Genomic DNA, 14,428 nt, shown 5'->3' on the forward strand with positions numbered 1-14,428 from the left:
TAATGGGACTTGAGCATCCACGGATTTTGGTATCCACTGAAAATCCAGGAACCAATCCCCAGCAGATACCAAAGGCCCACTGTAGTAGTAGTAGTAGTAGTAGTAGTAATAATAATAATATCCCATTGTATATAATAAGACTTGAGCATCCACAGATTTTGGTATTCACAGGGGTCCTGGTACCAAAGCCCAGCAAATACCAAGGGTCCACTGTATGTATATGTGTGTGTATATATATACATACATATACGTATGCTTTGAAATGAACAGTGTTCAGCAATGCGCTTGAGTTCTCTTTCTGCTCTTTGCTAGTTGATTCTGCAACACCGAACCGCCTGAACCTCTCAGTCTGCTGGGTCTTTATTACTACTATTATTATACAATTGTATTTTGCAACCAAGATTGCTCCTTCATGGGCCTGACTTTCCTGGGGATTGTGGACACAGAGTCCTTCCTTCAGCGAGGCCATTGCCATGAGACCTTTCAGGGTTAAAAGACCCCACTAGTGATTTGGGCCTGGCCATGGGTTCAGTTTTCAGGCGTGGGGAAATCAAAGGCAGTGTTCAAGGCAGGCGCAGTCCACTTTCTCCGCTGATCCATGGAGAGCGGAGACGTTGGCCAGGGTGAGGAGGGGGCCGCGTGGCAGGCCATTTCCGACTGCGATGCCGGAGACCTCCCCGGGTGCCAGGATGCGATCCCACAAGGCCAGGCCTGCCAGGAAGCCGACAAACGATTCGGAGGGTTCGAAACCGCCACCGAGGCTATCTTGCTCTTGACCCAAGATGAGTGACCCTCCTGGGGGGATCTCATAACCCTTCCGGAAGTGGGAGCCCATGGAGACCACCCTCCGGTCCACATAGAACCAGTAGCGCCCCTGGATGGAGGACCAGAGGACGCAGAGGTGGTGCCACTTCCCATCCAGGATGCGTCCCACGGGCAGCTCCCGGAACGCAGGGTCTCCGATGACAAAATGGACGGCGTTGCGGGGGGCGGCGTCCCGGCCGTGGAGCACCAGCTTGTTGTCATTCTCCTCGGTGGCGTAAGAGAGGATCGTGCCCAGGTATCTGGCCTGGGTGCGCACCCAACTGCAGAGGCTCAGTTCCAACAGCCCTGTGAGGAAGGACGGCCGGAAGGCGGCAAAGTTCTCTGTGGAAGCATTGGGAAAGACCAGCATGGAGCCCACGTTGCAGACTGAGGAAAGACAGGCGAGAGAAAAGGAGAAAGTAAGAGAGAAATAATCTCACAAGGCGAGCTAAAACTTCTTACGGACCTTCCATACTGCAGTTATTATTGCGCTTTGATTCTGGTTTAACTACCATGCATGCATCCTACAAAATCCTGGACTTCAGCATCCATGGATTTTGGTATCCATTGAAGGTCCTGGAACCAAACCCCAGTGGATACCAAGGGCTAATAACAACAATGACGACGACAACAACAACAACTCTATTGGATTTAATGGGACTTGAGCATCCACGGATTTTGGTATCCACAGGGGATGCCAGCGGACCCAGCAGATATAAAGGCTCCACTGTAGTAGTAATAATAATCATATTAATAATGCCCCATTATATTCAATGGGACTTGAGCATCGATAGATTTAGGTATCCACAGCCAGGATCCTGGAACCAAACCTGACCAGATACCAAGGCCCCACTGTACAAATCCCAGGATTCCATAGGCTGCAGTGATAGCAATTAAAGTGGAATCAAAGTGCTATATCTATCCAGTGTGAAAGAGGCCAAGGACAGGGTTCTGACCCATAGATACCTACTTGTCCCTGGTTTACGAGTGGCTCCTGCCGCCTCCTGCTTTTGGGGGCCTTTCTCAACAGCCAGACTTGGTTGCTTGAGGGCCTGTGCTTCTGGCAGAGAGGACACCCCTGGGTCCGCTGGGGTCTCCTGCATGGAGCCCTTCTGGCCTGGAAGGAACCCATCCTTCAGCTCCTGCTTTTGGGACTGAGCTGCCACCAGACGGATGCTCTCCTGGTGCAGCTTCTTCCTTTGCCGGTGCTTGGCTCTCAGCTTTTTCAGGGTGGGCTGCTGTCCACCCGCTGCCTCTGGACCCTTCTTGGGGTGGTCCTGGCTCAGGAGGTGGGCTGCGGCCAGGTGCCCGGGCAAAAGGACCTCGTTGTTGGCAAGACCCGTCTTCATCTGTTGCTCCAGCTCATCCATCTTGCTCCCTTGGGTCTTGAGGGCATCCTGCAAGCCTTCCAGAACCTTCTGCAGGCTTTCCAGCTTGGTCCACGTGGCCTGGCCCTCCTCTTTCTGAGTGGCCACTTCATGGGTCAAATTGGCCAGGAGGGCCTTCTCTTGCTCCTTCTTGGCTTCGTCCTCCTGGCTTCTTCCCTGCAAGGCGTCCTCCAGGGTGGCGATCACAGAGTCCTGCTTTTTGGCTTTGCTCTGCAGCTTCTTCATCCAGGCCTTGAGTTGGTGCAACTCCTCTTCCGTGGCAGCGTGGCTGACGTTGGCCATGGCTTCCAGGGCGTCCTGCCGGCTCAGGAGCTGGTCGAATTTGGCATCGATGTTGTAGGAGACGTTGTAATTCCCGGCAATCTCCTGGAGACGGAGGAGGGTGACCTCCTGGAACCGGCGGAACTGGGGAAGAATTGCGGGTCGGAGAAAGGAAAGCAAGCAAACAGAATTAGGAAGTTACAAGAGACCATTCTGCAGAAGGATGAAATACGAGGAGAGAAACAAACCTAGAAAAAGGACAGGAAGTCTTAGAACTTAGAAAATGCTGGCCCCCTTGTTCCCTTCACCTGTGATCATGTAGAATTTGGAACCACTCCTTTCTTTGGATTACAACTCCCACAATCCCCCAGGTTTGGTCCTTTGAACTGTGATAATGAAGAATTAGGAAATTTCCCTTTTTTGGACTGCAATTCCCAGCCTTGTCCCCTTGGATTGTGATCATGGACTAAACCTCCCAGCTTTGTTCCCTTGGACTGTGATAATCTGGAAATGCTTCTTTTTTGTACTATAACTCCCAGAATCCTGGGTGTTGTAATAATAAAAAAGGAACATTTCCATATTCTGGGATAATATGACTAGACTTTGGGATGTTGCTGTATGTGATGCTGAAAATAAGCTCCTGCCCCTGAGCTTGGGGAAGTTACTTTTCCTGGACTATATCTCCCAGGATCCACCCCAATCATTGGGGCCACTGTTCTGAGGCTAATGTGGGCCAGGAGACTTTTGGAGTGACTGTAAATAAAAAGTGGCAGGGAGGTAGATTTATTTCAACATTATGGGCCACGGGAGCCCCTATTTAATTCAGATTCTTCCTATGGAAAGGGTCTCCCTTTGGCATAAACTGGGCTTAAATAGCCCCTAAAGTGCATTTGGAAATCTCAGGCTGGGCTTGTAGGGTGATATCTTCTTGCTCTTCCCCATCAGACTTCTTGGAGCAGATGAGTAAACCCATCTATATTTAGGCTGTGACCATTGCTCCAGCAAAGTGTCCTTATTTATAGGGGTAACTGGAAATCTTTCTTCACTCGCTACCACCCATTAATGTGCTGCCTATATTTCTGACTCGACAACATTTTGGCTATTACTTCTCAATCTGCCAACCTGTCAATCTCCCCTTGCCCATTTTATCCTATGTTGTTCTCATTGACCCCTGAAGCAGTAGTACTTTTTGGCTGCCTTAGTGGTGTGTATGCATCCATCCTGGATTCAGTCCAAACTTTAAAGGAGTTGTCCAAGGAATGGGAATATTTATTTATGGGGTTTGAATCCCAAAATGGGATTCAAAAGGTGGATAGGACTGGGCACCTTGGATAGCTCCTAAAGTCTGGGTGGAAACTCCATAGACACTCAAAAGTCCCATTATGGGTAGTCAAATGGCAAAACCAAGGTTTACATTTTCTTTTTAAATCTTTTCAAGCCGCGTAGGGTTGAATCTGTGGATACAGATGTCCGACTGTATCTGTCTTTGCTGGGTTGGTGCCTCCAAGCTAAACTCTCCCCTGGCAGGGATGTTTTCTAGGAGTTAAATATCACAACACCAAATACTCCCACTAAATCTTAAAGAGAAACAGGACCCCATGAGTCACTGTCAGTATTTCTATTATATTTTGATGGGTGCGTATAGTAAGCATCGCAGACACGATGGCCCAAAGCAGATGGTCTCCTCTGGTGCCACCCCAAGTCTCCATATTTAACCCAAGGCTCCTGGGATACATGGAAATGTTAAGTTAGCTGGGGTTGCAAGCGGGAATTACTTTCACCTGAACTCTTGGTCCAAACAACCTCAGCTCTTCTTTCCAGAGGGAAATGGAGAATTTAAGCACAGTTGGGGAAGGGATGAGCAGCAAAGGCCAGAAAGGCTGCTTCTGCTTTTGGGAGCTGCAGATGGAGGCTCTTTCTGGCTGGAGAAGGCAGCTGTTTCCCAAAAGGTCCCATGGCTTTATTTATCCCTGCCTGATATAGCCAGATGTCAGACAGAAGGAGACGGCTCAGGGCCCTTAAAGCCCCGACTCCTCCGTCTGCAGACAAGGCTAAGACCCTCTTGGCTCCTTCCAGCTGTCAGCGGCCCAACAACAGACAACGGTCCTATGGAAGGAATGCCGGAATATTTCTGTCTCTGTACCAAAGGATGCCTTTTAGATCTGCTTCCCACTCTCCCTTCCTTGGGAGGAAGAATGCTTTTTATTGGAGTAACTACAGACTAAACAGAACAGTTCCAGGAAAAGATCTAAAAGGATAAAATAATGCAATCAAACGTTAACACCATCTAAGACACAAAATGCAAAATGATGTGCATTTGATGGCAAACTCATATTCTGATACAGGTTGAGTCTCCCTTATCTGGAATCCCCAAATCCAAAAATCTTCCCAAATGGTCCGCATGGGTGGCTGAGATTGTGACACCTTTGCTTTCTGACGGTTCAGGGAACACAAACGTTGTTTTGTGCACCAGACTATTAAGAATGCTGTGTATAAAATGACCTTCAGGCTAGGGGCCAAAGGTGTGTACAAAACATAAATCAATGTCCCGTTTAGACATGGGTCCCGTCTGCAAAGCATCTCATGATGTATCTGCAGATATTCCAAAATTGGGGGGAAATCTCCAAAACACTTCACGTCCCAAACATTTTGGATAAGGGAGACTTGTTTTTGTAACTCATTTTTGTTCTCTGTGGCTTAGAAGAGCAAATCCCCATCTTAATCCTAATATATACGCGTATATATATATTTGGAATGATAAGCTTGGGAGACTTTCTCATTTAACTGCTTGCTTCTGCTCCAGGTTGAGTTAGCACTATCTGGGCTCCAGAAGACAAGGTCCATCTGGTCACCTGTGGTCATCTCAGGGACCACTGCCCAGTTCGGACTGCCTTCTGGGCCCATCTCAAGGGAATAACCAAAATGTACCTGCTCTTCCAGTCGCCGAAACCTTTCAAAAAACGGCTTTCTTTGCTCCGCAGCCGGCTGGAGAAGGGTTTCCTGGAGGCAAAGGGCAGCCAAAATTAAAAGGACAGCCAGCTTTCCTTGGGTGGCCCCTGCCATCCTCAGAGCTGGCATGGACCTTCCAGGTCACACTCCCTCGGGCTGAGGATTCGGAAGATGCGGCCTGGGGTTTGGCTCGGTGGTTCCCTTCGAACTCCCTGTTGTTGGTCAAGTAGCAACTGCTGCTCCTGCTAAGGCTATTGCAACCCCCTCTGCTCCGGTTTCCTCCCACCGAGAAGCTAAAAAGAGACCCTGGTTTGTTCTCAGAATAGATGAGATCCACAGACTTCCCTCTGGCATTCCCAAGAAGCCAAGTTTAGGCCAAAAGCTGGCGCCGGCCAAAGAAAAGCCCCATTTTGGGGGAAGGGAGAGCGTGGGACGGGGCATTTGCCCCAGCGCCCCAAAATTAGGACAGAAGGACCAATAAATTGACTGCCTCTTCTTCTTATTATTATTATTATCATGATGATCTTGTAATTATTCTAAGAGTAGTGCTAACTCCACAGGAACTGATGCGCCCCTGGCTGATTCGCCTTTGAGAATGCACCCCTGGGAACAAGATATCCTTGGGCTAATGCACCCCAACATGGATGCACTTCTATTCCTCTGGGCCGACTCCCTTCTGGGCTGATGCACTTCTGGACCCCTATAACAATGCACCCTCAGGACCAATGCCCTCCTGAACCCCTGGGCCAATGGACCCTGGGACCCTTGGTCTGAGGAATCTCTGGGCTGATGCACCTCTAAGTCAAGGCACCCCTGGGCCTCTGGGATAATGCATACCTTGACCTCTGGGTAGATAGATACACCCCTTGTTCAAGGCACCCCTGAGCCCATGTACCCCTGGACTGATGGGTCCCTGGGCAGATGTGCCTCTGTTACTCTGGCCCAATGCACCCCTGGGATAACAAAAGCACCCCTGCCCCCCGATTATTTATTTTGACAGTATTTATACCTCGCTCTTTGGCCAAAAAGGGTCTGTCAGAGCAGCTTCCAAATGATTCATTAGACAGTGTCCTGCCCTGAGGTTAGGTTTGCAGTCTAAAAAGAGAGGACACAAAAGGAGAAGGGAATGGCTCAAGTGTCCAGCAGCCCTTCTCTCCCTCTGAGGCCTGGACTAAGGCTGATGGACCGAGGGAGGGCCCTGCTTCTTAGTCCCTGGTCCAATGCTGCCCTGTGACCACACGCCCCTCGGCCCCTATAGCAATGCCCCACTGGGCCAATGTGCCCCTGTGGCAAGGCCCCACAAGGCCAACATACCTTTAGGCCCATGTTCCCCCATGGCTAAGAGAGGCCTGTGTGGAGGCATCCCTGGGACAATGTTCCCCTGGGGGCCCTATACACCCCTTGGCTCCCTGGTCCAATGCGCCACTGGGCCTTGGCACCCCTGTGGCAACGTGCCCCATGGGCCCTGGGCCCTTGAGACAACGGGGTCCCTGTTAGGGCCCCAATGGGCCAAGGCGACCCTGGACCCAGGCAGGCGCCCTTGGGCCCCAGGCCTGGGATAGCTCTGGTTCCTAAACCAATGGGAAGTATTTCTTTTTGTCTGTTTCTAATTTTTGTTAATTTAATTCTGGTTAATTTAGTAAAATTATATATATATATATATATATGTATGTGTATACAGTATATATATATATATAGACCCAAGAGCGCCTCTGAAGAAACTTAATGGGAGGAAAACCCACGTAAAGGAAAAGACAGGGCCACACTGCAGGGCTGTTGTTCTTCCCATTTCCCAACTGGCCTCTGCCCGCTTCAAACATGGCGCCCGCCAAGACGCCAGAAACCCCGCCCACCAAGCGTCACCCGCGGCGGCCTCAGCATTGGCCCCGCCCTTTATGGCCCAGTAGAAGGCACTGCGCATGCGCCTCCCTCGCATCATGCGCGACCGGAAGTGGGGGCCGGCGGGGCTCAGCTGTGACGGACCCGAGTGGCGCCTCCGCGGTCTTCTTCCGGGTGAGGGGCCCCCGGGGCCCTTCGGGGCCTTCGAGGAGGAAGCGGGGGATTCTGGGAATTGCTGGCATTTAAGTAGAAATGAGCCCTTAATGGCTGAGAAGAAGAATCGAGGAGCCTTGCTTTTGTTGGCAGTTGACAAATGGCTCTCTTTAAAGACAGTTGTTTACAAATTGCTAATTGCTAAATCAGGCTGAGAGTCCCTTAGGATGACATCATGGCTATGATGATTGGCACCGAGAATCCAGCTTCCTTTTCAGGAAATACAAGTCAAAACAGAGTGTTATTATTATTATTATTATTATTATTAAACTTTAATATTTTAATTATTTCATTATTTATTTTAATTATTATTTGTTTATTATTATTATTTAACTTTACAACAAAGTGATAAACTTTATTCACAAAGCGCACCGTAAATTTTCGCAGCGCCGAGGGAACAAGGTTTGAACCGACATTAAAAGCTGCCTGAAGCAAACGCAAAATGACAAGACAAAACAACGACACGCAAAAGCGAGCGTTAAAATAGGATTAAGCCGATGGCGGCGTTTAAAACCCGGCGCTCGCGAAAAGGACGAAATGGAAGTTAAAAGATAAAAGTGCTTAAAAAACAGTGCCATTAAAAGGGTACGAAATCCTCAACCGATCCTTTAAAGACTTTGTTTTAAACAGTCTGTCTATTATTACTATTGTTATTAATTATTATTATTATTATATGTAATATATAAATATTACATATTATTCTTATATATATTATATTATTGTTATTGCTATCATCATATAATAATTATAACAATTACAACGATTGTCATCATAATAATAACTCATTATCATTGCTGCCTATTGGGAGAAAGGCAGGATATCAGAAAATACATTTTAGTAATAAAATAATAATATCATCGTGGTTGTTGTTGTTGTTGAGGCTGCTATTGCTTCAGCCTCTGCATCCAAGGAGACACAGAACAGGCAGATTCTCTTGGCTGCCTTTTTATTCTCCTTCTGTCTTAAACTATAAAGCAGTTTGTGTCTGAAATGCCTTTGCCTTGTTGGCGATGCAATAACTGAGAGGCAGTGAGCTCCGGCAGAAAGGGGCCTTTGGATCCTGGCCATTTCCTCTGTTCTTGCCCCAATTGTGCTCCATGGAGAACCCACTGACCTCCTCTTCCTCTTCCTCAGGGGCCATGATGCGCTGCAGGGCTTAAGGCCACCGGGGAATTGCTTTCCTCTGTCTGCTTGGCGTCTGCAGAGAAGATGGAGGCCGGAGTACCATCGCCGCCGGAGAGGCTGGATGGCCAAGCAGCAGACCCTTCCTCCGCCGGGGTCAACAGGCAGATCTCCGTCAGCGAGTTCTCCTGCCATTGCTGCTACGACATCCTCGTGGACCCCACCACCTTGAACTGCGGGCACAGCTTCTGCAGGCATTGCCTGGCCTTGTGGTGGGCGGCCTCCAAGAAGAACGAGTGCCCCGAATGCCGGGAAAAGTGGGAAGGGTTCCCAAAGGTTAACATCCTCCTCAGGTGACTGGGCTGCTCTTCTACGCAAATATAGTCTGCTTACTTTCTTGTGATGGTTTTGGGGCTTCCTCCCTTAGGACCATAGAGTTGGAAGAGACCCCAAAAAGGGCCCTGATCTAGTCCAATCCCATTCTGCCATGCAGGAACTCACAATCAAAGCATCCCCAACAGATGGCCATCCAGCCTCTGCTTAAAGACCTCCATAGACAGTTGTAGAGTTCCCATCCCTCTCACTCATCCTCATGCTGAAATCGGGAAGGTCTCATGTGGCCCTTCAGACATTGTTGGACTTCAATTCCCAGCATGCCTCACCATTGCTTGGATCATGTTTGCCCCTGGCTGAAATGTTCTAGTTGCCCTTCACTCTCATTGTGGCTTGCCAGTGTTGGTTCAGTCTTCCTTTCTTGTCCTGGGTCCTTCAGTTGTTGCTGAACTAGTGTTCCTATTGGCTAGGCTGGCTGGGGCTGATGGGCACCAGAGTGAAAGCCATGATAGAGGCTGGTCATTTAGCCTTGCATAATTAGCTGCTATAATAATAATAATAATAATTACCATATCGGTCCAAAGACATCTTGAAAAAACAGCTCTTACCTCTTGATTTAGGGATGCCATTGAGAAACTGTTTCCAGATGCCACTAAGCAGCGCAAAGAGGACATCCAGCAAAACCCAGATGCGTCCGACAGCCTCACCGCCTTCCAGAAATATGGGACGGAGCAGACGCCTGCAGCACCCAACACAGGGAGGATCATTCCTCGAGGAGGGGGCTTTTTCTCTGGGGTCCTGACGGCGTTGACATGTGTCGCGGTACGTGTCTCCTCCCCAGCATCCCTCTTAAAGACATTACACCTGTGTTGAGCCAAGGGACTTTTTCTGAACACGGCTTTTTGAAGACTGGTAAACTTAGCAGATCTAACCTGGTTAAAGGGCCCCTTGAATCAACCTTTTAGACCCTCAAAGGACTTTCCCCTGAGAAAGAAAGCTAAAAAAGAGAACCCATCATTTTTATTATCGTTTTCTGTCTTTTGTAAGCCACCTGAGTCCCTTTCTGGGGAGGGAAAGTACAAAAATAAAGGGGTGGATGGATCATGGCAGCCAGCTGTTTGACCCGATTTTGTCGGCCTTCTCCATCCTTGCAAGTGGCTTCTTTCTCTCCAAAATGTCTGGCTTGTTGGGGCAGAGGAAGGAGTAGAGACAGTGAGGGCCCTAACCCAGAGCTGAGCAAAATGGTGGCTGAGAATTGGCCCTATGGATGAAGCGCATGCTGCTCACTTCAGCTGTGGAGCGCACAAGTGTTTCTGACATTCTGAGTGCCCATATTTTCATGCCATTCAGCCACTGTTCAGAGTTCTTCCAGCATCCCTGTGTGCCATTCTGTTGGGGTAACTGCAGGTTTACTCCTGTGAGAGTCCTTGGTAGCATTCAGGATTTAAACCCAGGCATTTGTTTGTTTTATTCTGTTCTGTATCCTCCCTTTCTCCCACAAATTAGACTCAAAAGCCAGCTTCTTGGCGCTAGTCCATAGCTTTCCTCTGGCCAATCCTAGGGACTACCACAACCACCTTGTTCTCCCTCTCTGTGTGCCTTCTTGACCCAGACCCTCTTGACTGCTTTCTAGGTGGTTTTACTTGGCTATCACTGGAGCAGCCGGGAGTTGGAAGATGACCTTCTGGTCCACAAGCCTGTTGCCAAGTGGACGGCTGAGGAGGTGGTCCACTGGCTGGAGCAACTGGGACCTTGGACTTCCCTCTACAAGGAGAGGTTTTTACTCGAGAGAGTCAATGGAAGGTGAGCAGGAGTCTGTTGGTGATGCCAAGAGAGAGAGACAGACAGGCTGCGTTCTCAACAGCATCATGCTTATCAAAGATTTTGTGTCCCTCAGGTGATAAGGACATTGGGGGAAAAGTGGTTTGTGTCCCAAGTAAGTCTCAATCCGTTAGTTTGCCTGTTGGCCATAGCTCCTCTCCCCTTGGCTAGCTGTCTTGCTAGGAGCTTGTTCCAGCTCTAGAGTAGACGGAGACGCCTTGCTTTTGATGGGGCGTCTGTGGCTCCTTGTGCATAATTCTCCCTGGTCTCAGTGGTGCCTAGCCTTGGTAGCTCAGCACAGCTTGGCCACCCATTGGGAAGCATTGTTCCCCCATAACAGGAGCATCTTATTTCGCAGGCTCCTCCTAACGCTCACGGATGAGGACTTTTCCAAGGCTCCTTACCACGTGGAGAACAGCAGCCACAGAAAAGCCATCCTCATGGAGCTGGAACGTGTGAAGACGCTGGGGGTCAAACCGCCACAGAACCTTTGGGAGTACAAGGTGGGTGTGGGGTGAGGAGAAGCCCCTTCTCGCCAGGAGCACATGGCTCACATCATGTTAGTGACATACAAAGGGCTAAGTCCATCCTCTGCAGTGGCTGAAAACCCACTCAATTCATCATTTAGTCACTGCCATTTCCAGCCATTCCATACCTGATTGAGAACAGAAGAGTCTGGCTATGTCCCCATATGGAAGGATTACCTCCGCTACTGAGACCTTTGGAGGATCTGATAGATCTCTGCCTAGTGAGCTCTTTGTTCATGAGAAGCCATGGGGGAAGAAACGAAGCCCTCTTGCATTTGCTTGTCCTCCTGCCTGTGGGCGTTCTTTGACTCTCTATGTTTAGATTAATTCAGGGCGCTCTTTCCTGTCACCTTCCAGGCTGTCCATCCCGGGAAATCCCTCTTCCTCCTCTATGCCTTGAAGAGCTCCCCGCGGCTTACTATGTTGTACCTCTACCTGTTTGACTACACTGACGTCTTCCTCCCCTTCATCCACACCATCTGCCCGGTGCAAGAGGAGGAGTTTGAAGACATCATCGCCAAGCTGCTGGTGAGTGTTTGGAAACAGGCAGAGTGGCAAAGCAGGGCATAACAGCTCCATTGCAGCCACTCGCTGGCATTCATAGAAACAAATTCACCATTGCCTCCTCTCTAAAAACCTAAAACATACAACTATATCACAATACACTTACCAAATTACTAAGGCATAAGAAATGCTACCAAGTCATAATGTCTGATCGTGGAGACAAACGCAGTAATCAGCTGCTGGAATTCCGCCTTGCCCCACTTTTCCCTGACCAGCGCTCTTTCCGCAGGACTTGAAGGAGCCGGCGTGGAAACAGTGGCAAGAGTTCTCTATCAAGTACCTCTTCCTACCCTACCAGCTGGTGGCTGAGTTTGCCTGGGACTGGCTGGCGGTGCATTACTGGACCTCTCGCTTCATCATTGTCAACGCCATGCTGCTCTCGGTGCTGGAGCTCTTCTCCTTCTGGAGGCTGTGGTCAAGGAGGGAGCTGAAGTGAGTGCCTCCCTCCTTCCCTCCCTCTTGCCTTCAGAAACTTGTTTGCTTTTGTGGTTAGTGGGCACAGCAGAGTTACCTCCTCAAGGCATTTTTAAGAAGATATTTCTTGGTTTTACTGCAACAGATCACTTGGCTGCCCCTTTGGTATTATTTCCTACTCTTTCTGCTGAAATGAAAGAGAACAACATGTACTGAATGTACCTATGCAGTGTTACTTGTCCACCTCCCTGGCATGAGCCTCCCTGCCTGTTTCTGTAAAGCAAGGGGCATGGTATGGTGTGGTGGTCTGAATGTTGGACTAGGACTCTGGAAATCAGGGCTACGATCCTTGCTCAGTCATGGAAACCCATGGTACAACTTTAGTCAGAGGAGGGCAATGCTGACAAACCCTCTCTGAAATCAATCTGGCCCAGAAAGCCTTTGAGGGCCAGCATGGTGTCAGATTGAGAGATGAGGGTTCAGATCCCAGTCATGGAAACCCTTGGGAAAGTCAGCCTCTGAATAGCTCTTCCCAAGAAAACCCTGGGAAAGGTTAGCCTTAGGGTTGCTGTGAGTAAGAAATGACTTGAAGCAACAATCACAATGTTGTTGTGTTACATCTGGGCAATGGCTGTACTTGCATTGTCTGAGGTGTGGTAGCTCCACCAGGGCTAGCCTGAAGAAGAAGAGCCTTCCTTCCAGTCCATCTGCCTTGGTCCAGGCCTCAGAGGGAGAGAAGAACGCTGGACCTGATCCCCTTTCCCATCACCATTCCCTTCTCCTTTTGTGTCGTGTCTTTTTAGACTGTAAGCCTGAGGGCAGGGAACTGTCTATTATCCCTTCTGTTGTAAGCCGCCCGGATTCCCAGTGATTGGGCGGCATATAAATAAATCCTATTATTATTATTATGTTGTTGTTGTAAGGAGCTTTAGCTATCTATTGCCTTGCAGATTTATATGAGAGAGAAAAGCAAAGGCTATGGATCCGTTGGGCATTTCATCTGCTCTGTTTCCCTCCTTCCAGGACGATCCCTCACCGGATGTGGAGCCATTTCTGGAAAGTGTCGACCCAGGGATTCCTGATGGCCATTTTCTGGCCCGTTATTCCTCAGTTTGTCTGCAACTGCCTCTTCTACTGGGCCCTGTACTTTAACCCCGTCATAAACATTGACCTCGTGGTGAAGGAGGTCCGGCGCTTGGAGACGCAGGTCCTTTGATGGGGGGCTCAGGATCCCTCCCTCTTTGAAACCCAGAGGCACAAAAACGCCACTTCTTTTTCTTTTCCCTTTCTTCCTGTGGAAATAAAACTCATGCTGATTTCGGAGGGAAAGAGAAGGGGGTTTAATTTAATGGCACACCGGCTGTTTTTGGCAAGTCTTTTCTTTGAAGTGGCAAGGACTGTGTCTGATGGAGGTAAGCACTTTTCTCAGAGAGCTGTGATTTCTTGTGGCAACCAAGACAGTGGCGTTTGGGCTCGCCAGAGGCATGGATTTTGTGTTTTGCTTTCGGTGTACAACAGCGGGAGCATCGTGTGGGAAACATGAAATGGCGGGAGTCTGGCTCTTCCTCGCTTCCCTCGGTCCATGTTTGTGGTGTGCTCCGAGTTCAAGCACTTGTCTGTTGTGTATTTGCCCTTTCTAAAAGGGGCTTCTGACCTGATTCAGGTTCTCCTTCCCTCCGTCATTTTGTGTGTGAATGTGAGTCTGCTTCTGTTGTTGTATTCATTTCCTCAGTCTCCTTGCCAGCCACAAAGAATCCCTTTTTAAAGCCTAGAATGTCCTGCATGTAAAGACCAATTCTGACGTTGTGGCGGTTTTTGTATACATAGCTATAAAAAAAGCCACTGGTGTTGCCATGGGTTGAAATTATGCCAAATCCAAGATGACATTTGTTTTAAATAACGGCATCCCTATAGAAAATGAAACTCTGCGTTTGTATCAATCTTCTGATTTGCATATGAACATTTTTAAGAATTAAAAAAGAGAGATTTTTTTCTAATATTTATGAGTTGTGGTTTTCTTTTAAGTCGTACATCGCTCTTCTCCTGCCTCTCCTGTTGCTTTCCTCACAACAGCCCTGTGAGGTAGACAAGACTCGAGCAAAGGTGGCTGACCACAGGTTTGGCCGAATGGGGATTTGTGGCCAGACCACCTTGACCCGAGCCCAGAGTCCTGTTTGTGGTACCAAAGCCGTG

At 48.9% G+C, this 14,428-nt stretch overlaps 2 protein-coding genes across 4 annotated transcripts; one reads left to right on the top strand and one right to left on the bottom strand.

Annotated features, from left to right (window-relative positions):
- Positions 1–139: 139 nt before the first annotated feature.
- PTX4 (pentraxin 4) lies at positions 140–6,955 on the bottom strand. Of its 2 annotated transcripts, XM_042438051.1 has the most exons (4): positions 6,412–6,955; positions 5,382–5,453; positions 1,775–2,597; positions 140–1,191 (listed from the first exon to the last, which is right to left on the bottom strand). In XM_042438051.1, exons 1-4 carry the CDS (start codon positions 6,460–6,462, stop codon positions 551–553), a joined length of 1,587 nt encoding a protein of 528 aa, XP_042293985.1. In that variant the 5' UTR covers positions 6,463–6,955; the 3' UTR covers positions 140–550. The 2 variants fall into 2 exon arrangements, with proteins under 2 accessions (XP_042293985.1, XP_042293984.1); XM_042438050.1 differs by having other exon boundaries at positions 5,382–6,955.
- A 333-nt stretch (positions 6,956–7,288) lies between these two features.
- BFAR (bifunctional apoptosis regulator) lies at positions 7,289–14,232 on the top strand. Of its 2 annotated transcripts, XM_042438348.1 has the most exons (9): positions 7,310–7,415; positions 7,842–8,039; positions 8,589–8,929; positions 9,530–9,731; positions 10,543–10,712; positions 11,089–11,233; positions 11,615–11,785; positions 12,051–12,253; positions 13,259–14,232. In XM_042438348.1, the coding sequence occupies exons 3-9, from the start codon at positions 8,664–8,666 to the stop codon at positions 13,449–13,451; spliced, it is 1,350 nt and encodes a 449-aa protein (XP_042294282.1). In that variant the 5' UTR covers positions 7,310–7,415; positions 7,842–8,039; positions 8,589–8,663; the 3' UTR covers positions 13,452–14,232. The 2 variants fall into 2 exon arrangements, with proteins under 2 accessions (XP_042294283.1, XP_042294282.1); XM_042438349.1 differs by lacking the exon at positions 7,842–8,039 and having other exon boundaries at positions 7,289–7,415.
- The last annotated feature ends 196 nt before the right edge of the window (positions 14,233–14,428 follow it).

This window comes from Sceloporus undulatus, chromosome 8 (assembly GCF_019175285.1).
Source record: "Sceloporus undulatus isolate JIND9_A2432 ecotype Alabama chromosome 8, SceUnd_v1.1, whole genome shotgun sequence".
Taxonomy (NCBI): Eukaryota; Metazoa; Chordata; class Lepidosauria; order Squamata; family Phrynosomatidae; genus Sceloporus; species Sceloporus undulatus.